Consider the following 22,375-nt stretch of genomic DNA (forward strand, 5'->3'; position numbering starts at 1 on the left):
AGCCGCTAGACAGTGACGAAGGGGCCTGGAGCCAGCGTGGACCAATCAGGCTTCTGGGGGCGGGAAAGTGGGCGTGGCCGGGGGGAATCAGCAGGACCGCGCCGGAGGTCCTAGCCTTGGAAAACGCCCTCTGCGGTGAAGGAGGTGAGGGCATGGGGGCTTCTAGACTCTTGGGTCCTGGGGAGGGGGGAAGGTGGGGGACCAGAGGGCTGAAAAACTGGGTCCCGGGGGAGGACGAGCTGGGCACCAGTACTTCTAGATCTTGGGGTAAAAAGGGGGCTGGGGGCCTGGACCTTTGGGTCTGGGGAAAGAGGGCAAGGTTGCGATCCCAGATTCCTGAGGCTGAGCGAAGAGGGTGCTGGGAGCCAGAACTCCTGGGTCTAAGGAAGGAAAGAGTGGAGGCTTGGAATCCTGGCTCCCAGGAAACGGGACGCTGTCTGGACTCTTGGGGTGGGAGGGGGCGGGGGTGGCGGCGCCGGGGGCCCAGATTCCTGGGTCCAGGGGAGGAGGAGGTTTGGGAACAGATATTATTCACCTCTTCGTCCGCCCACAGACCACGCCGCCATGCCTCCCTCTGGGCCGCGCGCTGCCCTCCTCCTCCTGCCACCGCTGCTGCTGCTCCGCGCTGTTCTGACCGTGCCCCTGGAGCGAGGGGTGCCCAAGGAGGAGAGCCCCGCGACCGAGAGCCCCGTGAGTGGCCCTGCCCTGCTCTCCAGCCAGGTGTTTGCAGTGGTACTGCGATTCCCGCAGACCCCTTGGGCGGATACTCCCGCACGGATGCGGCTTGGAGTTTGCCTGCCATTCTTTGCAGTCCCAGGGCTTTGACGTGGTGAAAAACTGGAGGGGAAGCGGAGGGAACAGATTTCTAAGTCCGTGACTCTGAGGTGTGGGAAATCAGGTCAGATTTTAGGTGAAAAATCTGCATCACCGCCCCCCCCAAACCTCTCTGTTCTTTTTAAGACCCTCTCCCCTCAAAAAGGAATCTGAAAAAAAAGAACTACATTTCCCAGTAGCACCTTGAGCAGGTGTTGTTAGCTAACTGAGGTATTCTCACTTCACGGAGCTCCTGGGAGTTGTAGTTTAAATTATGAAGGGGTATGTAATCTGTTCATTTATTAATTCCAACACGTGTTTATCAAATGCTCTGAAACCTGTGTTCTTAGGGAATTTGGAACTTTAAATCCTCAAAACCAATGCCCTGACTTGTGGCCTGAATCCTCCTACAGCTCCCTCCAGGAATGGGCCAGTCCCTGTCTTTGGAACAGATCATTCCATGCTCCTGTGTTGCACGTCCCCACCCACGAGTTAGGCCTGTGCTCCGTGAAACCTTTGCAGACATAGAAGGACAGCTTTGAGTCCCCTTTTCCTTCATTCCTTCCACACATTTCTTGAGCACCTTCTATGAGCCAAGCACTGTGCTGGTGCGAGCCCCCTGCCCTCACAGACCAGCCTAGCTCACCGGGAAGACAAACGGCCAGGCTCCCTGAGAATGGACATCAAGGGTGATGGTCAGCAAAGAAGGGGCACTTCAGCTGAGATCTGAAGGGCAGGGAAGAACATTCCAGGCAGAGGGAACAGCCTGGGGAAAGGCTGTGTGATGGGGGAAAGCAGAGTGAGTAGAGGGACTTGGAGGAGGCCTGTGTGGCTGGAACAGAGTGAGCGAGGGGGAGATGAGGTCAGAGATGGGACAGGGGCAGATCGTGCAGGGCCATGGTGGAGAATTCCTTTATTCTGAGGCTAATAGAAAGCACAGAAGGTTATAAACATTAATAAGAACAACAATCAATAAGATTGACAGCTCCTACTAAGTACCAGGCACTGTGTTTAACATTTAAAGATATTAACTCATCTAATCCTCACAACAGCCCCTATGAAGTGGGTACTCATTAACCTTACTTTACAGATGAGGAAACCGAAGCACAGAGAGGTTAAGTAACTTGCCCAAGGACCGAGGTTGCCAGCTTTAGCAAATAAAAACACAGGACAGCCAGTTAAATTTGAATTTCAGATAAACAATGAATAATTATTAGTATACGTGCACCCCATGCAATATACCTATACTAAAAGTTACTCGTTGTTTATCTGAAATTTTCATTTAACCAGGCTTCCCAGCAGTCCTAACAACATCACCTGACTAGTAATTGACAGATTTGGGATTCCAGCCGCTGTGTTTGGCTGAATGATGGCCCCCAAAGATGTCCACGCCCTAATTCTCAGAACCTGCGAATATATTACTTAGGGGGGGCAAAAGAGTGTTTGCAGGTGTGATTGAGTTATGGCTCTTGAGGTGAAGAAATGACTGTGTATTATCCAGGTGAGCTCAATGTAATCACAAGCGTTCCCTATAAGAGGGAGGCAGGAAGGTCCAAGTCAGAGGCGATGTAATCAGAGGTCAGAGTGATGCGGGGCCACGAGCCAAGAAATGCAGGCGGCCTCTAGAAGCTGGAAAAGGCAAGGAAATGGATTCTCCCCTGGAGCCTCTAGAATAAGCTCACCTTTGCTGACCCATTTTGAACTCTGACCTCCAGAACTCCAAGAGAATAAATTTGTGTGGCTCTAAGCTGCTCATTTGTGATGCTTTGTTACAGCAGCCGCAGGAAATCAGTACACCCACAGTAACATAGCTGGGTGACCCACTACCATTTCTCAAGCACCTACTGTGTGCTTCTCGACATATATAATGATAGCTAGAATAGATTATCTTTTATATCATTTTCATCATGCGAGGCCATTTATCTCATTCGCTTTTCACCACAGCTCTGAGAGGTAGGGAATTTATTGACTATTTTACAAATGGAAGCGTGAGGCCCAGGAAGAAGAAAGTGCCAGCCACCTACACACGGCAGGGCTGGAACCAGGAGCCCAGGGATTTTCATCTGTCTTATTCACTTGCTGTGTCCCCTAGAACAGCGCCTGGCACACGGTAGGGGCCTGCTGAATGCTTGTTGAATGAATGAATGACTGAATGTATGTTTCACTGCTTGCCAACAAATACCAGTGTGTCCACTCTTTAAGCACCCACTCGGGGGACAGTGTTGGGTTGGATGTTTACCCGTGTGATTTTCATCTTATCTTCACTACAGACCTGGGAGGAGGTGACAGCTGAGGCCCGGAGGGTCAGGCAGATGGGGATTAGAACCGGGGTCTGCTGGCTTCAGAGTCTTTGTCCCATGGGGCAGGCCTCCTGCTGCAAGTTGGGGGATGGGGGTCCCTGGGTCCCTCAGCAGGCGCCCTGAGTCCTTCCTGCAGGGAGGGACCAGAGAGGGGTGGAGGCTGGGGCTGCTATGTTCGTCCTTGTCCCCTCAGGACACAGGCCTGTACTATCACCGGTACCTCCAGGAAGTCATCAACGTGCTGGAGACGGACGGGCACTTCCGTGAGAAGCTGCAGTCTGCCAATGCCGAGGACATCAAGGTGCGGCTGGGTGCGAGGGCGATAGGAGGGGATGCCCTCAGAGGGCAGAGTTCGGGAAAGGACCAGCTTCCCTCACGGGGCCCCGTGGCTCCAGCCCTTACAAACCTGAGACTCTGGAGAAGTCGCTTCTCGGGGTCACACAGCTGGGAAGGGATTTGGGGAACACAGTGTGTGGTTAAGCACTGTGACCTCCCCTCACCATGCCTCAGTTTCTCCATCTGTGAAATGGAGTAATCACAGAACCTGCCTCATGGGGTTCCGGTTAGGATTATCCAAGGTAAGCCGTGTGAAGGGTTCAGGTGGGCACAGAAGCCTTCCTTAGTAAGTGCTGTGTGAGTGCTGGTTCAGCCGAGCGCTCAATGCGCTGCCTTGTACACACGAAGAATTCAAACCCCAGAGATGCTGTTACCACTCGTGTCACCTCCAACTCTCACTCGGCCTCCAGAGGAGAGGTGATTATCCCCATTTTACAGAGGTGGACGCTGAGGCCCTGGTAGCAGTGTTTGTCCTTCCTGTGGGCCCGGCTCTCACCCCCTGGGCTGGCTGAGCCCACAGCCCACACCCCACCCCATCCCCCAGGCAGTGTCCCCTCGGAAAGGAGGCTGGCACTCCCCTGTGAGGTGACAGGGCTGCCTGCCACTGGATTCTCCTCCCCATCGTACACCTATTAGGGTGCATATAGGAATGTCCCCTCTGGAGAAGCCACCCGCTTGTGTGTTCTCCAAACACCTCGGTCCAGGAGAGGCCAGGGCCTGGGACTGATGGGGAGGTGGCCCTGCTCCCCACGAAACCTCCCAGCATTCCTGGGGCTCCGCCCAGCCCCCAGAACCAGAGATGAGCCCAGCCCCTCCCATTGCCCAGCTGGGGAAACTGAGGCCCAGGAGCCCACCCAGCATGCCCAAGGTCACACACCTGGGAAGTGACGTCAGAAACAGAGTGGCCACTAAGGCAGGCAGGTTCTGGAGGGAACGGTGCCGGGTCCAACCCCAGCTCCACCTCACGCTCTCCTGGACAAGTGGCCGCACCCCTCTGGGCCTTGGTTTCCTTCTCAGAAAACAGGGAGGCTGATGAACAGTTTCCGGGTTGGGAGGGGTGGTTGGGCGAATCAGAGATAATCCGCACATCAAGGGCTTGGCCTGGCACATCGGAAGCCTGAGTGGGTGTCCGTCGTTTCGTTGTTGGTGGCGATGACATCAGCCCCAGTTTTGAGGTCCAGGGCAGGAAAAGGGTGTGCTGGGGTCATGCAGTGAAGTGGTGCCCGGGCTGGGATTTGAACCCAGGCCCCAGGACACCAGCTTGGTCATCAGGCTGGAAACTGGCCTTCCATCCTCACTGTCTGAGGGACCTTGGGCAAGTGGCTTGTCCTCCTGGGCCTCAGTTTGTTCATCTGGACAATGGGGTCATGGGCAGGATGAGAGGACGGACTCAGTGACTCCAGCACAGGGCTTGGCCCATAGTAGGTGCTTGGCTGGTTGAGGTTAATATGACCATCACTGGTGTCACTTTGTCCTGCTGCCTCTGCAAGGGCCACGCCCCCCGTGGGCTGGAGAGACCGATGTGAGTCATGAGTGATTGAGAAAGCGACCTGGGCAATAACAGAGATAGCGGAGGGTGCCGGGGAGCCCCAAAGAGGGGCCCAGCCCAGCCTGACAAGCGAGAGGGGTCTTCTAGAGGGTGGGCCCCACCTCCCACACACACCTGAGGGAGGTGTGACTCTGAGTGGACGTGGCTGTGGTCTAGAAATTGAAATTTGCGTGTGTTAGGGGTGGCACTTCAGACATTAGGAGCTGTGTGCATGCAAAGCATTCTGGAACCTTCAGCTGTCTGCTGGTGGTTCCTCATAACTGACATAAAGACCAGATACGGGGCTTGAGGGGTGGGTGGGTGCAGGGTTTTGAGTGCTAGGCCCAGGGATTCTGTCCTGGGGGCACTGGGGAGCCATGGGGGGCTGTGAGCAGGAGAGGGGTGGGGTCAGCTCTGATTGAGAAGCAGACATAATCCAAAATGATAATAGAGGTAGCTCAGAGAAGGCACCCTGCTCAGCCCAGTGTGTATGTGTGTGTGGGGTGGGGGAGGCCAAGGGGGTTGTCGATTCTTCCCAAGGGAGGTGCCATCTGCTTTGAGTTTTGAAGGACAATGAGGATCTGGTTAGGCTTGAAAAGTCATGGTAGAGAATCCCAGGCAGAGGGACCAGCATGTGCAAAGGCCCAGAGGTGGGGAAAGAGCCTGGAGCATGGGGGCCTACGCCCAGTTAGCGTTGCTGGAACCAAGAGTGTGATTTGATGACCGAAGGGAGATGGTGCTACAGAGGTGGGCAGGGCCTCAAATGCCAGGCTCAGGGGCTGGGACCTTGTCTCGGGGGCTCTGGGGAGCCTCAGGGGGCATAAGGAAGTTTCTAGAATGTTCCAGAGAAGGACAAGGCTGCCCAGCATGCCCTGTCCTGGACCTCCAGCCTGACCAGCATCCCCTCTCCCTCCGGGCAGAGCGGGAAGCTGAGCCGGGAGCTGGACTTCGTCAGCCACCATGTCCGCACCACGCTGGACGAGCTCAAGCGGCAGGAGGTGTCAAGGCTGCGGATGCTGCTCAAAGCCAAGATGGACGCCGAGCAGGAGCCCAGTGAGCAGGGGCGGGGGTGGGGCGGGAGGTGATTTTGTGCTGGGGTCTCAGTCCCCTGCCCCTGTACAATGTGCATCGAAGATTGATCAAATTTTCTTCCTAGCACAATCTACTGTTAACATTACTCTGTTGATGGTTGGTTGGTTTTTTCTGTTTTGGCTAATTTTTATTTTTTAAAATTATGGTTATTTAAATTTTTTTTTTTTCTGGTGAGGAAGATTGGCCCTGAGCTAACATCTGTTGCCAATCTTCCTCTTTTTGCTTGAGGAAGATTGTCCCTGAGCTAATATCTGTGCCAGTCTTCCTCTATTTTGTATGTGGGACGCCGCCACAGCATGGCTTGATGAGTGGTATGTAGGTCCACGCCCAGGATCCAAACCCGCGAACCTGGGCCGCCAAAGCAGAGCATGTGAACTTAACCACTATGCCACTGGGCCAGCCCCTAAAATTTTGGTATAACTTAAAACTTACAGAAAAGTTGCAAGAATAGGACAAAAACCTCCCAAATAACCTTAACCCAGATTCTCCAATTGTTAGCATTTGCTCCCTTTGCTTTGCACTCACATTTGTGAGTTCCTTGCAGACGCTGTATCCCTTTACACCTAAATATTTCAGTGTGATTTTCCTCAGTACAATGATATTCACCTCCATAACCACAGGACAGGGGTCAAAGTCAGGAAGTTTAACAGTTAACACTGTTTTTCCTTGCTTAGTCATTTTCTCTCTCCCCCGCCAGAATGATTCTAATTTCCTGGTATTTATGTCTGAGGCTATATTTTATAGTCTAATTATTTGGCTAAAAAGAAAAAAAATGTGCGTGGAGGAGAGAGATCTGGGTGACTTCAGATTCCAAGATCCCGTCCTATTTATAACATTCCTAGATACAGCTTGTTGGAGTATGTGTCTGGACCATGCTATTTCTTTTAAACAGCTTTATTGAGATATAATTCATCTGTCATACACTTTACCCATTTAAATTATATAATTCAGTGGGTTTTAGTATATTCAGAGGTATATGCAACCATCACCAAAATCCATTTTAAAACGTTTTCATTGCCCCAAAAAGAAACCCTGTAGCTACAACCCCATTCTTCCCCCACCCACCCGTGGCAATGGCCAACCTACTTTCTGTCTCGATAAATTTGCCTATTCTGGGCATTTGATATAAATGGAATCATACAATATGTGACCTTTTGTGGCTGGCTTCCTTCACTCAGCATAATGTTCTCCAGGTTCGTCCACACTGTAGCATGGGTCAGTGCTTCATTCCTTTTCAGGGCCAAGTAATATTCCATCATATGGATCTACCACATTTGGTTGTATCCATTCATCGGCTGATGGATGTCTGGGTTGTTTGCCCGCTTTGGCTATTATGGACCGTGCTGTTTTACTTTCACTCTGTGGTATGTTCTGGTACTGGTGGGGCATGTTTTGGCCCATCACTAAGTGTAAGAACATTCCCTTTTGTTGAGATTCACCTCCAGCTTCTTTCATTTCCTGACACCCCGTGAGGCTCCCGTGTTACCGATGGGGACCCTGAGCCTTGGCGGATGGTGTTGAGGGTCAATAGGAGAGCCGAGCTTTCTTTTCTTTCCTGACTCCTTTTTTTTCTTTTTTTTTTTTTGCTGAGGAAGAGTCACCCTGAGCTAACTAACACCTGTTGCCAATCTTCCTCTCTTTGTATGTGAGTCTCCACCACAGCATGGCCACTGACAGGCAAGTGGGGTAGGTCCATGCCCGGGAACTGAGCCCAGGCCGGCGAAGCAGAGTGCACTGAACTTAACCACTAGGCCACTGGGGCTGGCCCTATCGGACCCTTTTTATCTGTTGACCAAACACGTCATGAGTCCTACTGTGTGCCAGGTACTGACTGGGTGCTGAAGCTCTGAGGTGACCAGGCAGGCATGGTCTCCAGCCTCCTTCCGCCGTGAGCGTCCACGCCTCCTCTGCTGCGCGGTTTTAATTATGACAGTTTCAGAGTCTGATCTGACGTCTGGTAAATTAGGTGTTCCCTTGTCACTCATGAGAAAAATATCGCCTGTTCCTGGCTGCTTATTCTGTCCCACGCGCTGTGCTGTGTACTTCAACTTGCGTCCCTTCGACAACTCACAGTGTCTCCGGAATCTGACCACTTCTGTCCACAGCCGTGGCCGCCACTCAGGTCCCGCGTGAATCACTGCAGTCGCTTCCTCCCTGGGCCCCCTGCCACCCCCTGCTATGCCCATTGTTTGTTCTGTTTCCCATGCAGCAGCCAGGCGGATCCTGTTAGCACCTGTGTTAGTTTCCTGCGGCAGCTGTCACAAATTACACAAACTTAGTGGCTTAAAACAACACACACTTATTCCCTTACAGTTTGGACATCAGAAGTCCAAAATCGGTCTCACAGGGCCAAAATCAAGGTCTCGGCAGGGCTGGATCCTTCTCGAGGCTCTAAGGGAGAATCTGTGTCCTTGTCTTTTCCAGCTTCTAGAACTACATTCCTTGGCTGGTGGCCCCTTCCTTCATCCTCAAAGCCAGCAGCATAGCATTTTTTTTCAGTTGTCACCTTGCTTTCTACTATAGTCAGATCTCCCTCTGCCTGCCTCTTATAAGGACCCTTGTGATAACACTGGGCCCAGGCAGGTGATCCAGGATCATCTCCTCGTCCCAAGATCCTTAATTTAATCACACCTGCGAAGTCCCTTTTGCCAGCTGAGGTCACATATTCACAGGTTCTGGGGATTAGGATGTGGACACGTTGGGGACTGTTATTCAGCCCATCATAAGACCCAATTCAAGTCCTGTCTGTCCTCTGCTCAGAACCCGCCGTGGCTTCCCAGTGCCCTCAGGATCAAGTCTACACTCATTGCTGGTTGGAGGCCCAGCCGAGCCCTGCCTCGCCCGCCCCAGCCCCTCCCTTCCCCTGTGTGTTTTAGTAAGTGCTGGACTGCCACATGTCTTTCTCACCCCAGGACCTTTGCCCGTGCGCTTCCTTCTGCCTAGGATGTTCTTTCTCAGGGCTCTTTGTGTGGCTGAGTGAGCTCAGATGTCACCTCCTCAGAGAGTCCTGCCCTGACCGTCCTGCATGAAGGAGCCCCCATTCAGGTCCTTTGTGGTCGTGTGTTCATCCCTTAGCCGCCTGTCCTTGTCTCTTGACTGGGTGCCCCAGGGGGGCACACGCCGTCACTGTCTGGTTCCTGTCTGGTGTCCACAGTGTCAGGTACAGGGTCTGGCCCGGATTGGGGCCTCAGCACGTATCTGTGACATGAATAAGGAATCGTGAGATTCGAGCTGTTCTGTCCCTCCTCTGGGCTCCCCCAGGCCCAGAGCTGCCCCCACTGCCGCACGGGCCACCTGGATCCCAGCCGCCTGTGTGTGTCTTTCACCCCCACCGGACCAGGAGCCACTGAAGGGCCGGCCCGGGCCTGATTCACTTCTGGGGCCGTGGGAGGCCTCTGGAGACGTATGTTCAGGGAACAAGCGGGTGCTGAGTGTGTGTGTGTGTGTACTCTCCCATCCTGGCTGCTTGTAAATTCCCGGATGAGGAGGTTGCCTTACTTTGCTAAGGCTGCTGTAACAAAGAACCCCAGACTAGGGGCTTAACCAACAGACATTTATTATCTTACAGTTCTGGAGGCCAGAAGCCCAAAATCAAGTAGGGTTGGTAGGGTTGGTTCCTTCTGAGGGCCATGAGGGGGATCTGTTCTAGGTCTTTCTCTTTGGCTTGTAGATGGCCATCTTCTCCCTATGCCTTTTCACATCGTCTTCCCTCTGTGTGTGTCTCTGTGCCCAAATTTCCTCTTTTTATAAGGCCACCAGTCGTATTAGGTTTGGGTCCACCCTAATGACCTTATTTTAACTCAATCACCTCTGAAAAGGCCTTCCCTCCAAATAAGGTCACATTCTGAGGTACTAGGGGTTAGGACTTCAACAAATGAATTTTAGGGCACACAATTCAACCTGTAACAGGGGTCAAGTGCACGTGCTCTGGAGGCCAACAACAGGTTCTAATCCTCACTTGTCCACTTCCTAGGTGGTGACCTAGACAAGTCACTTCCCTTCTCTGGGCCTCAGTTTTCACATCCATAACATGGGATAATCATAGCAGCTGTGTTGTAAGATTTTTGTGGAAAGGAAATGCATTAATATATTTAATGTGTTTAGAGCAGGGCCTGGCATGTAGTAAGCACTCAGTACATGTTACTTATTATCATGGTTATTATTATTTTAAGCATCAGACTTGGCCATGGCATTGCCTCCTCCAAGAAGCCCACCCTGATTGTCCCAGGCTCATTCAGGCCATCCTCTGGGCTTCCCCAGTGCCTTCTGTGACCTCCTTTAGAGCACATCTGGCCAACGACAGGGATTTTGAAACAAAGAACATTCCATGAGTTGTTTTTGTTTGTTTTTTCCCCTCTTCGCCCTCATCCAGATGTGCAGTTGGATCACCTGAACCTCCTGAAGCAGTTTGAACACCTGGACCCTCAGAATCAGCACACGTTCGAGGCCCGGGACCTGGAGCTGCTGATCCAGACGGTAGCGTGAGGGGGAGGCAGAGGACGGAGGGGGAGACGGGAACGGAGCCTGGGAGGTGAGCCCACTTGCTCGCCGTGCCTGGCATGTCCCCTGAGGTCGGCGGCTGCAGAGGGCCTGCAGAGGGGCGACGGTGTCTAAAAGGCCTCCTCAGGTTCTCTACTGGGAAGCCAAGGTGTAGGCAAGACAGGCTTGCTCCTCTCAGACCTGGTTTCAAATCCCTCCTGGGTTTTGTCCTTCCCATATGACTTGGGATGGGGGCCGTCCTCTCTGTGTCCTTGCGGGGGGGGGCAGAATAATGGTCCCCCCAAAAGATGTCACATCCTAATCTGCGGAACCTGTGGATATGTGCCCTCACATGGCAAAAGGGACTTTACTGCAGTAGGAGAGGAAAACAATGTGACAACAGAAGCAAGATGCTACGCTCCTGGCCTTAAAGACGGAGGAAGGGGCCACAAGCCCGGAATTCAGCTCTAGAAGCTGGAAAAGCCAAAGAAAACGTTTCTCCCCCAGAGTCTCCAGAGGGAGCAAAGCTCTGCCAGCACCTTAATTTCAGCCCAGTAACGCTAATTTCAGATTTGTGGCCTCCATATGGTGAGATGATAAATGCGTGTTGTTTTAAGCCACCAAGTTTATGATAATTTGTTACAGCAGCCGTAGGAGCTAATGCAGTCCTCATCTGAGAAATGGGATCCACAGCCCTCCCGTACGGAGAAGGCCAAGTGCGGGGCTGGGGCATGGAAGGGGCTGTCCAGGCCTGCCCCTGCCTCTCCCTGGCTGACACTCCTTCTGCGGCTCCCAGCACCAGGAGGAGAGATGTAATCTCTCAGCCTGCCTGGGGCCCTGCTCTTCCTGCTACTGGAGCGCCATCTAGTGGCCATGGAGATAATAGCAGTAGCCAGTGGATGTTTTTGCTGCTTATTTCTAGAACATTCCAGAAACTGTGCTTTTCTCTAGCCCCACTGTCATTCTCGTGGTCTCAACTCCCATCATCTCTCATAGCCACTTCTTCACGGGGCTCCTCCCTTCTGCTTCCCTCTCCAGCAGCGTTTCTCAGCGCTGTTGACGTTTGGGGCTGGATGGTTCTTTGTTACGGGGGCTGTTTGTGCTTTGGATGTTTAGCAGTATCCCTGCCCTCTACCCACTAGATGTCAGTAGACCTCCCCTAGTTGTGACAACTAAAAACATCTTCGACATTGACAGCTGTCCCCTGCGGGCCGCAGTCATCCCAGGTCGAGACCCCCTGCCATGCCATCTGTTTCCCACACAATACCTGTGTTAGTTTCCTGTCGCTGCCGTGTAACAAATAATCACAAACTTAGTAGCTGAGAACAACACGAATTTATCTTACAGTGTAGGTCAGAAGTCAGGAAGGGTCTTATTGGGTGTATTAATTCCCTGTGGCTGAAATAACAAATTACCACAGGCTCGGTGGCTTAGAATAACAGAACTGCGGCCGGCCCCGTGGCTTAGCGGTTAAGTGCACGCGCTCCGCTACTGGCGGCCCGGGTTCGGATCCTGGGCGCGCACCAACGCACTGCTTCTCCGGCCATGCTGAGGCCGCGTCCCACATACAGCAACTAGAAGGATATGCAACTATGACACACAACTATCTACTGGGGCTTTGGGGGGAAAAAAAAAAAGGAGGAGGATTGGCAATAGATGTTAGCTCAGAGCCAGTCTTCCTCAGCAAAAAGAGGAGGATTAGCACGGATGTTAGCTCAGGGCTGATCTTCCTCACAAAAAAATGAAAAATAAATAAATTGTTTAAAAAAAATAAATAAATAACAGAAGTGTATTCTCTCACGGTTCTGGAGGCCAGAAGTCCAAAATCGGTATCACTGGGCCAAAACCAAGGTTTCCCTAGAGGCTATAGGGGAAGCCACTCCTTGCCTCTCCCAGCTTCTAGGAGCTGCCACCAGTGCTTGGCTTGTAGACACATCATTCCGATCTCTGCCTCCGTCGTCACATGGTGCTCTTCCTGTGTCTCTGTCTTTTCTGAAGCCTTCTTATAAAGACACCAGTCATTATCCAGTAAGACCTCGTCTTCCCTACATCAGCAAAGACCCTATTTCCAAATAAGGTCACATTCTGAGGTTCTGGGTAGACATGAATGTTGTGGGGATACTGGTCAACCCAGTATACTATTGTTATCTCCATTTTATAAAGGTGGAAACTGAGGCACAGAGAGGCTGAGTAACTTGCCCAAGATCACACAGCTACTGGGATTTGTTCACACAGCGCAGCCTGGGTTTGAGCCCTGGGCAAAGAAATTAGAGACCTCATGTTCTTTACCAGTTAGCTGTACTGCTTTCCGAATTAAGTCCACCTCCTGTGGTGTTCCTTATTACTTATTCCTCCAAGATCTTGAGATTGTGGAGGACTTGAAAGAGGTGGGTTAAAGTTGCTGTTGTGTAAACATCCTAATCTGTTTTGAACAAACAGAGAGGAGGCTGCGTTATGGGGCAAGAGTGGGTCATAGAGACCAAGAGGTGAGATCAGAACATGAGACCCAGGACAGGGTGGTGGTTGGGCCAGCTTCAGAGCCAAAAGCCTGGCATTTGGAGGTTGGAATTAGGGGCTGCGCATAGAGGTGAGACGAGAGTGACCGTCTGCCTTTCCCCAGGCCACCCGGGACCTTGCCCAGTACGACGCAGCCCATCATGAAGAGTTCAAACGCTATGAGATGCTCAAGGAACATGAGAGACGCCAATATCTGGAGTCACTGGGAGAGGAGCAGCGAAAGGAGGCAGAGAGGAAGCTGGAGGAGCAACAGCGCCGGCACCGAGAGCACCCCAAAGTCAATGTGCCTGTAAGGACCCCTATTCGTGCCCACCCCCATGTCCAACTCTCCAAGCACCACAAGAAAGTAGCTGAAGAACTACAACTCCCAGTAGGCCCTGAAGCAAAAAAGTCCCTTTTATAATGTACTCAGCTGCCCCAGGGGCTGCTGGGAGTTGTAGTTTTCTTGCTTGAGGGGAATGACATTTGAGGGATGGGGGACCCAGACTTCTTGCTCATGAGCCCTTGGCTCTCCCCTCCACAGGGCAGCCAAGCCCAGTTGAAGGAGGTATGGGAGGAGCTGGATGGATTGGACCCCAACAGGTTTAACCCCAAGACCTTCTTCATACTGCATGGTAAGGTGGGGAGGGAGTCCCAAGACCCAGGCTGAACCCTGAGGCTCTTTCTGGGGCCTGAGTGCTAAGAAGGGGTCTCCCCATCTCAGTGAGGCTTAGGCAGCCTGAAGGGGTCAGAGCCCATTTCCCCTGGTGGTCTAGAAGGCCCTACTCCTCCCTATTACTAGAATCTTCCATGAAAGAGCTGGCCCTCTTCTGGGATACACCAGACCTGCAGGTTCTAAGGACTGGCCAGTATCTTCTAACTGAGCAAACCAGGCTTGGCTAGGCCTGGGTCCCCCTCCCACGCAGCCCAGAAGCCCTGGTCCCCTCTGGGAGCCCTGTGGCTAAGGGTCGGCCGCTCTCTAGTCAACAGGCCTCCAAGGACCTGGGAAGCCCCTTCTCCATGGTGGTTCAGAGGCACATTCTCCTTCATTCTCTTCCTGTTGGGAAACAGCCTGGGGTTGCCAGGCCCCCTCAGGTGTGCCCAGGACCCTGACCCAGAAGCTACCACCTGTCCACAGAGCTTAGCAGGGCCTGATTCACTCATCCAGCAAACATTTACTAAGCTCCCTCTAAAGACCAAGCTTCTCAGGGATCCCGTGGATAAAAAGAGAGTCCCCCCTCACAGAACCGGTGGTCAGGCAAACATAATACTGTGTTTCCGTGAATCTGAGAGACCGTGGAGTGTAAGAGGCACTAGAATTTTACATAAGCTGCCCGTTAAACTGACACACCATGGGTGACAAGATGCCACCCGATTTCAGGGATGATAAAATACGGGGATAAAGAAAAGAATGACATCTTAGAATGAGTGAAGTAGGTTCTATGGTAGAGTCTCAGGTAGTGACATGTACCGTGGTTACAAGGACAGCAGGATTAAGGGCCTAGAGTGACAGTTTTAGATAGCCTGCTCAGGGAACGTTTTGCTAGACCAGCACTGTCCAATAGAACTTTCTATGCTGATGGAAATGTTCTAGTCTGTGCCATCCAGCACAGCAGCCACCAGCCCCATGTGGCTGTTAAGTACTTGAAATGTGGGTATGACAACTAAGGCACTGAATTTTTTTTGTAGGTTTTTTTTTAAGATTATATTTGCTTCTTTCTTTCTTTCTTCTTTTTTTTTTTTTGAGGAAGAGTGGCCCTGCATTAACATCTGTTGCCAATCTTGCTCTTTTTTCTTTTTTCTCCCCAAAGCCCCAGTACATAGTTGTGTATTACAGTTGTAGAGTGTAGCTCTTCTATGTGGGACGCCGCCTCAGCGTGGCTTGATGAGCGGTGAGTAGGTCCGCGGCGAGGATCCGAACTCGTGAATCCCGGGCCGCTCAAGTGGAATGCGTGAACTTAACTGCTATGCCACTGGGCCGGCCCCTGCAGTTTTGATAAGTTAAATTTTTTAAAATTTGTAATTGTAAAATACACATAACGTAAAACCATCTTAGCCATTTTAAGTGTACAGTTCAGTAGTGTTAAGTACATTCACATTGTTGTGCAACCAATAAAACTCTTTTTATCCTTGCGAAATTAAAACTCTATATCAGTCAACAACTCCCTGTTACCCCTCCCCCCAGCCCCTGGTAACTTCTATTTTCATTTCTGTCTCCATGAATTTAACAACTCTAGCTACCCCATATAAGTGGAATCATACAGTATTCGTCTTTTTGTGACTGGCTCATTCCGCTTTGCATAATGTCAAGGAACTGAACTTTTCATGGTATGTGATTGTTATGCATTGAAATTTCATCTGTCCCGTGTGGCTAGTGGCTGCTGTATTGGACAGCCTAGCTCTGGAGATTTGAGCTGAGACCTCAGAGAAGTGAGGGGTTGAGCTTTGCAGATATTTGGGAAGAGCGTTCTAGGTGGAGGGAACAGTAGGCACACACAGGGAAGAATGAACTTGGTGGGTTTCCAAGGTCACTGGAAGCAGAATGCGGGAAGAGAAGAGGGATAAGAAAGACAGCTGAGGAAGAGCAGGCGTGTTTGGCAGGAAAGATTGGGAACTGCGTCTGCTCAGGTTAGATTAGAGATGTCTGTTGGACATTTACGTGGAGATGGAGAATAGGCAGTTGGCTATTCCGCTGTGGAGGTGGCTTAGAGATGGCATTGAAAGCTGAGAGACCGGAGGAACCCATCTAAGGAAGTGCTGGCCAGTCAAACTCTCTTTGTGACAATGGAAGATGTTCTGTGTTGCCCAGGAGAGCGGCCACCAGCCACATGGGGCTATTGAGTGCGCGACATGTAACAAGTGCGACTGACAAACTGAAATTCTAATCTTAATTAATCTTAATCAGTTTAAATTTAAACACCCCTGTGGCTAGTGGCTACCATTGCACAGATTCCCAGATTAGATAGAGAAGAGGGCCCAGGCCTCAGCCCCGGGGTGCACCAATGTGTAGAAGTCAGGTGGAGGACAGAGCCAGCAAAGGAGAATGAGGGGCAGCCCAAGAGGAGAGAGTGATGTTCTGGAAGCCAAGGGCAGAAAGGCAAGTAAGATGCGGGCTAAAAATTAACCACTGGACTTGCAAGGTCGAGGTTCCTGGTCACCTCCGCGGGACCAGTGTGGGTGCTGATGTGAGTGTGTGAGTGAGCAGAGGAGTGGAGACAGTGAGCATGCCCAGGAGGCTGAGGAGCCTGGAGCCCTACAGCCGTATTAGCTGGGGGGTGCTCCTCTGGCAAGTGGAGTCGGCCCTGGCCTGGTCCTCTGGGAGGCAGAGGCCCCTGACACCCCTGGATCCTGGGCACAGGGCGCCAATCCTGGGCACAGGTCACTGGGTGCTAAGAATCAAGTTGTTCTGCATGACAACGGCCCAAGAATGGTCCCAGTGAAGCCCCACCTTCATTTACTCCATTCTTGGGACTCTCGTTGGTAGGGAACGGGCTGTCCCAGCAACAGGCCCATGGGGCGCTGAAGCCCAAAGACCGCCATTCTACTATCAGAGACCTGGTGTTACCTGTCCTCTGATATCAGACCCCGCATCAGCCCCAGATTCCTTCTCTAGCAGGTCCCTCAGGGACCTGACCCACTGTGTTCTCAGTCCCCCAAGATACCTTGTTGTCTCCCCCTCAGATATCAACAGCGATGGCGTCCTTGATGAGCAGGAGCTGGAGGCCCTCTTCACCAAGGAGGTGAGCATCTTGGAAGCCGTGGGCGCAGAGGATGCCCAGATCAGCCACCTGTCCCCTCAGGTCCCCCTGAAAACAACTCCCAGCAGCCCCTGGGGCAAAAAGAGGCTGCCGGGAGTGGCAGGGTGCCCCAAGGACTGTGAAGTTGTCTGGTGGTTTAAGGAGGTAAAGTAACCTAAGAAAGAGGTTGCCCTGGACCCCTCCATACGTCCTGCCTCTCTCTTGACCCTACAGCTGGAGAAGGTGTATGACCCAAAGAATGAGGAGGACGACATGCGGGAGATGGAGGAGGAGCGGCTGCGCATGCGGGAGCACGTGATGAAGAATGTGAGAGGAGGGACCCGGGCCGTGGGGGAGGGGCCGGGGGAGGGGGCGGGCGTGGAGAGGGGCCCAGCTCCCTCACTTACCCTTACCTGGCTCCCCAGGTGGACACCAACCAGGACCGCCTTGTGACCCTGGAGGAGTTCCTCGCATCCACCCAGAGGAAGGAGTTTGGGGACACCGGGGAGGGTTGGGAGGTGAGGACATGGGGGATGATCTGGGTCCTGAATCTCTCTCTCCCAGCCCTAACTCATCTTTCAGGGCCTCTGTCCCCTTCTCTCTCTGGGTCTCTGTCCTCCCCTCTCTCTGGGTTTTTATCCCTCTCCCCGGGTCCCACTCAGATCTCTTCCATCCTCCACTAGCCGAGCCCTCTCCATCGTGGGTGGGCCAAGGCTGGAGTCACCCTGCTGATGGCCTCTGTCCCCACCCTGGCAGACGGTGGAGATGCACCCTGCCTACACGGAAGAAGAGCTGAGGCGTTTCGAGGAGGAGCTGGCCGCGCGCGAGGCGGAGCTGAACGCCAAGGCGCAGCGCCTCAGCCAGGAGACGGAGGCTCTGGGGCGCTCCCAGGGCCGCCTGGAGGCCCAGAAGAGGGAGCTGCAGCAGGTGACCGGCCAGGGAGGCTGGGTCCACTCTCTGAGTCCCTGGTGGCTCTTGTCCTTGTGTGTCCAGAGGCTGGGAAGGCCTGAGGCCACTGTGTTAATCACTGGTAGAGCCTCAGGATGCAGCTGCCATCTTGAGTGAGGGCAGATGTCCCGTCCCTGATAGCTCTGCGGCTGCCATGTTGGATAAGGGCAGGGGGCTTCTCAGAGGGAGATGGGGGAAAGTCCAAGGAGAGAGAAAAATAGACTCAACGAGGGTTCAGTGAGGGCTTCCCCGTCCCAAGGTGCAACCCAAACCATGATGGGAGGGCGAACTGGATCTTTATTATTAAGCTCAACTGTCATTGAGATAGAAGAACTGAGGCCCAAAGAGAAGGGCCTGGTCCATGACCACTTAGCCGGTTGCCATGGAGACTCAATATCTACCCTCTTGCCTGTGCAATCTCCCCCGCCCCCTGCAGGCTGTTCTGCAAATGGAACAGAGGAAACAGCAGCAGCAAGGCCACAAGGACCTGGCCCCCGGCCCTGAGGGACAGCTCAAGTTCCACCCAGACACAGGTGCTGGCCGCTGGCTCAGGGAGGAGGGAGGGGCTGGGGGCCTGGACTCCTGGGTCTGAGGGAGGAGGGGCTGGGGGCCCTGACTCCCGGGTCTGAGGGAGGAGGGGTTGGGGGAGGAGGGGACTGGGGGCCAGGACTCCTGGGTCTGAGGGAGGAAAGGGCCAGGCCCCTGGCCCCTAGGTCTGAGGGAGAAGGGGCTGGGGCCCGGACTCCCGGGTCTGAGGGAGGAGGGACTGGGATGTCCAGTGCTACCATTTCCTCCCTCCATTTTCAGGTGACACACCTGTCCCAGCTCCAGCTGGTGACAAGAAGGATGTGAACCCTTCAGAAAAGAAGGTTCCTGAACAGCCCCCCGAGCTGCCCCAGCTGGATTCCCAACACCTGTGATCCCTCCGGGACCCCAGCGCTCTGGGTTCCTACCGAGGCAGCTGATGGGAGGGGGATGAGGTGTCACAATCAGCCTCCCCTGGGAGCCGGCAACACGTGTGGCCCCTGGGGGAGAGGAGACGGGTGGCACTGCACACATTGCTGCCCAGGCCCCGTATCTGCTGCGTCGGCTTCCGCTGCCTTCCAGTCTGTGGTCCCTCCTTTCTGTTCCCCTCCAAGGGTCCCGCCTTCCCGTGTCCCGTCAGGCGCTCATGAGGTCGGCGTAACTTAGGGAAGCCCCTCTCCCCCGAGGGGTCTGCTCCGTGCCTGCCTTTCTAGATGGTTTGGCCTCACTTGCTGCCGGTTGTGGCCACTCCGGCATCCTGCGTCCCCACAGCTGCTGGCCTCCTCCCTGCTGCTCTGGGCCCAGCTTCTGGTGGTTTATGGGGCATGGGTGGTCCCTCGAGAACTTTCTGTACCTTTTGTGGGACCAGCGATGCCGCAAAGACTGTGTCTTCCCCGTGGCTGGGGGCGAGGGGCGGAGGGTCCTCAGCATGGCTGATGAGCTCTGACACCAGGAGCCCGGACCCTCCCTGACCCCTGGCTTCCAGCTGCCTCAGCCCCCTCCCTGACAACTTGGCCCCTAACCCTTCCCCACACAGCCCCAGAAGGGCCCTGGAGCTGACCCTGCCCCAGGAGCAGGTTCCAACCCTCAGCCTCATGTGGGAGGCCTTGAGGTCGGCCCTGCCCGCCTCTCTGGCCCTATCTCACACTGCTCCTGCTCTGTACTCTACTTCCATCCAAATACACTTTCTGGAACAAATCTATGCCTCTGTGTCTTTGTCTATACTGTTCCCTCTGAAACCCCATCTCCACTTCACCTGTCAAAGTCCTCCTCATTCTTTAGGATTCGATTCAAGCGTCATTTCTGAGAGGCTCCGTCCTGGCATTTTTCTGTCCTCTCCATGGGTCCACTGCCTACACACACAACTTCAGCAGGATCCCCTCAGCCACAAGGATGGAAAACCCAAACCTAGGCTGCAACAATGAAGAAAAATGCATTATCACCCAAAACGATAGTTCCAAGGTAGAGTGGTTTCAAGACCAGGGAACCACATTCTCCCATCTCCTAGCTCTGCCATGGTAGGTGTGGGGGCTGCACACCTCTTGTGGTCTCAAAGTGGCTGCAGCTGCTCCAGATGTCACCTCTCTGCACCAACAGCTGATGAAGGAAATCGATAGAGGCTACATGTCAGAGCTTCCCCACACCCATCCAAGAGCTGGTCTGCCAGCACACCACTGGACATAGGGCAGGTCTAGTTTGGCATCCACAGAGAGGCCCAGATGATAAAAATTATCTGGGAGGCTCGTTAACAATACATATTCACAGACCCTGGAATGTCCAAGGAAGCATCCTGGGAAGTTAGTTATATGTGCGACTCCCCCGAGCTGAACCTCAACAACAATGACCTTTTGCAAACATGAGCCACAGCCTCTGCTTCTCTTGGAAAACCATGGGGGCTGAGCCTTAGTGACCCAGTCTGGAAAATGGGCATAAAATGGTAGCAGCCTTCCTGCATTCTTTGAAGGATTTGATCATAATACACATGAATGACATGGCTCCTGGCCTGAAATTTGAGGTCAGCAAGCTGTAGCTATTATTATTGTTTTTATATGGACACATTTACACAATAAGAGTCTCTGGGAACCTGTCCTTGACTCCCATATCTAAGGGACCCATTCCCATCATCCAGGATGCTTTCCACATTGTGCAATTCTTTATTTGTACGGGTGTCCACTTGGTTGTCTCTGTTGCCCACAATAGACTCCAAGTCCCAAAAGGAGCAAGGAGAGAGAGGCTGCTGTCTGTCAAGTTCACTGTCCCATACAGCAGAGTGCCCTGCATGCAAAGTCAAGACAGGGGCCAGCCCTGTGGCATAGCGGTTAAGTTCGACACCCTCTGCTTCAGCAACCCAGGTTTGTGGGTTTGGATCCCTGGCGCAGACCTACACCACTCATCAGTGGCCATGCCGTGGTGGCGACCCACATATAAAGTAGAGGAAGATGGGGACATATGTTAGCCCAGGGCTCATCTTCCCCAAGCAAAACAAGAGGAGGATTGGCAATGGATGTTAGCTCAGGGCTAATCTTCCTCAGCAAAAAAAAATAAAAATAAAAAAGTCAAGAAGGGAGTCACCTTTGCTCTGGAGCAACCTCTGCCCAGATCAATACGTGCCTCCTGCCTGACCTTTCCTTCCAGTCTTAAATCGACAGAATTATATTGGCCCTTTATGTTTAATCTGAAAATGATTTCCTTTTTGATCTGCATGTGCAAAGGTCTTAAAATGATTAACTCTCTCTTGGGCATGTCCTGTCCCTGACATTCCTACCCCACATTCTGGGTCTCTGTTCCCCTCTGTATTAACCATGTGTTTCTGACGTCTTGACATCTGGGGCCTTACAGACCCTGGAGGATGGCCCCTCCCAGGATTAGCCAGTGGCTAGAGATGGTAAGCTATTCACCAGCTAGTGGCTGCACCTTCCAAACGCAAACCAGCCAATCCAGAGCCCAGACCCCAGACCCCAATCAGTCCTTTATCGGGCTCCTACAGTTCTGGGCAATATTCCCATCCTCGTCACCCCAAGCCAGGTACCAGACAACTCGGGACAGCCCCTACACCCCGGAGCTTCCTGAAATTATTCACACTAGCCAGTCCTAGACTCGCTTACCCTGCCTTGCCCGTTTCTTCCCACAGAAGCCACAAGGAAAGCTCGTGCCCACAATTTCCCCTCACTCCTGCCTTCTGACCAACGCCGGTGCTTCCTGGTGTGGTCCTGCATAGCGTCGTGTGCCCCCCCTCTTGGGAACTGTAACTATCTTTTCTTTTTTTAATAATTTTATTTATTTATTTATTTTTCCCCCAAAGCCCCAATAGATAGTTGTACGTCATAGTTGCACATCCTTCTAGTTGCTGTATGTGGGACTCAGCCTCAGCATGGCCGGAGAAGCGGTGCATCGGTGCGCGCCCGGGATCCGAACCCGGGCCGCCAGCAGCGGAGCGCGAGCACTTAACCGCTAAGCTACGGGGCCGGCCCACAAACTATCTTTTCAACGGCAACTGTCTCCCGCTCTGTGGCCTCACCGGACCTCAATAATAATAAAACCTACACTTACTTTCTCTGTATGGGTCTCTGTGGTAGAGAGAATAAAGACTTCTCCAAAATGTCCATATCCTAATCCACAGAACCTGTGAATATGTGGCCTTTTGTAGCAAAAGGAACTTTGCAGGTGTGATTAAAGTAAGGCTCTTGAGATGGGGAGATGATCTTAGATTATTGGGGTGGGCCCAATGTAATCTCAACAGTCTGCATAAGAGGGAGGCAAGGGGATGACAGTCAGAGAAGGAGATGTGACCACAGAAGGTTGTGGACAGAAATTTGTACCCCTGGCCCTGGTCTAACAGGTGAATCGAGCAAGCAAATTGCACAGGCTTTAAGTCAGTACAGTTACATCCGTGCTGTCCTGTGAAGCAGCTACGCAGGCCATCTTCAGCCTTCAAAATGACCTTGCAACCCCACACCTCATGACTGAAGACACCAGCTGGACAGATCCACAGCAGGAAGAGATAAAGGGGTCCCTCACTTTCACATTTCCCAGCCCCCATTTCTTGGAGGCTGAGGGAATAATTAAGGATCCTGGTCCTTGCCTCCCTCCACACATAGAAGACATCAGCATCTCTGACCTTG

General features: G+C 52.8%; 1 protein-coding gene across 2 annotated transcripts; it reads left to right on the forward strand.

Moving 5' to 3' along the window:
- The first annotated feature begins 77 nt into the window (after positions 1-77).
- On the forward strand, positions 78-19,451 carry NUCB1 (nucleobindin 1). 2 transcript variants are annotated; one of them, XM_058529811.1, is made up of 13 exons: positions 78-144; positions 554-720; positions 3,307-3,414; positions 5,898-6,030; positions 10,442-10,545; positions 13,169-13,354; positions 13,589-13,679; positions 16,726-16,784; positions 17,016-17,108; positions 17,207-17,299; positions 17,538-17,708; positions 18,166-18,262; positions 18,537-19,451. In XM_058529811.1, the coding sequence occupies exons 2-13, from the start codon at positions 565-567 to the stop codon at positions 18,647-18,649; spliced, it is 1,404 nt and encodes a 467-aa protein (XP_058385794.1). In that variant the 5' UTR covers positions 78-144; positions 554-564; the 3' UTR covers positions 18,650-19,451. The 2 variants fall into 2 exon arrangements, with proteins under 2 accessions (XP_058385794.1, XP_058385795.1); XM_058529812.1 differs by having other exon boundaries at positions 81-144; positions 554-690.
- The last annotated feature ends 2,924 nt before the right edge of the window (positions 19,452-22,375 follow it).

The sequence above is a fragment of the Diceros bicornis genome, chromosome 34 (genome assembly GCF_020826845.1).
Source record: "Diceros bicornis minor isolate mBicDic1 chromosome 34, mDicBic1.mat.cur, whole genome shotgun sequence".
NCBI lineage: Eukaryota > Metazoa > Chordata > Mammalia > Perissodactyla > Rhinocerotidae > Diceros > Diceros bicornis.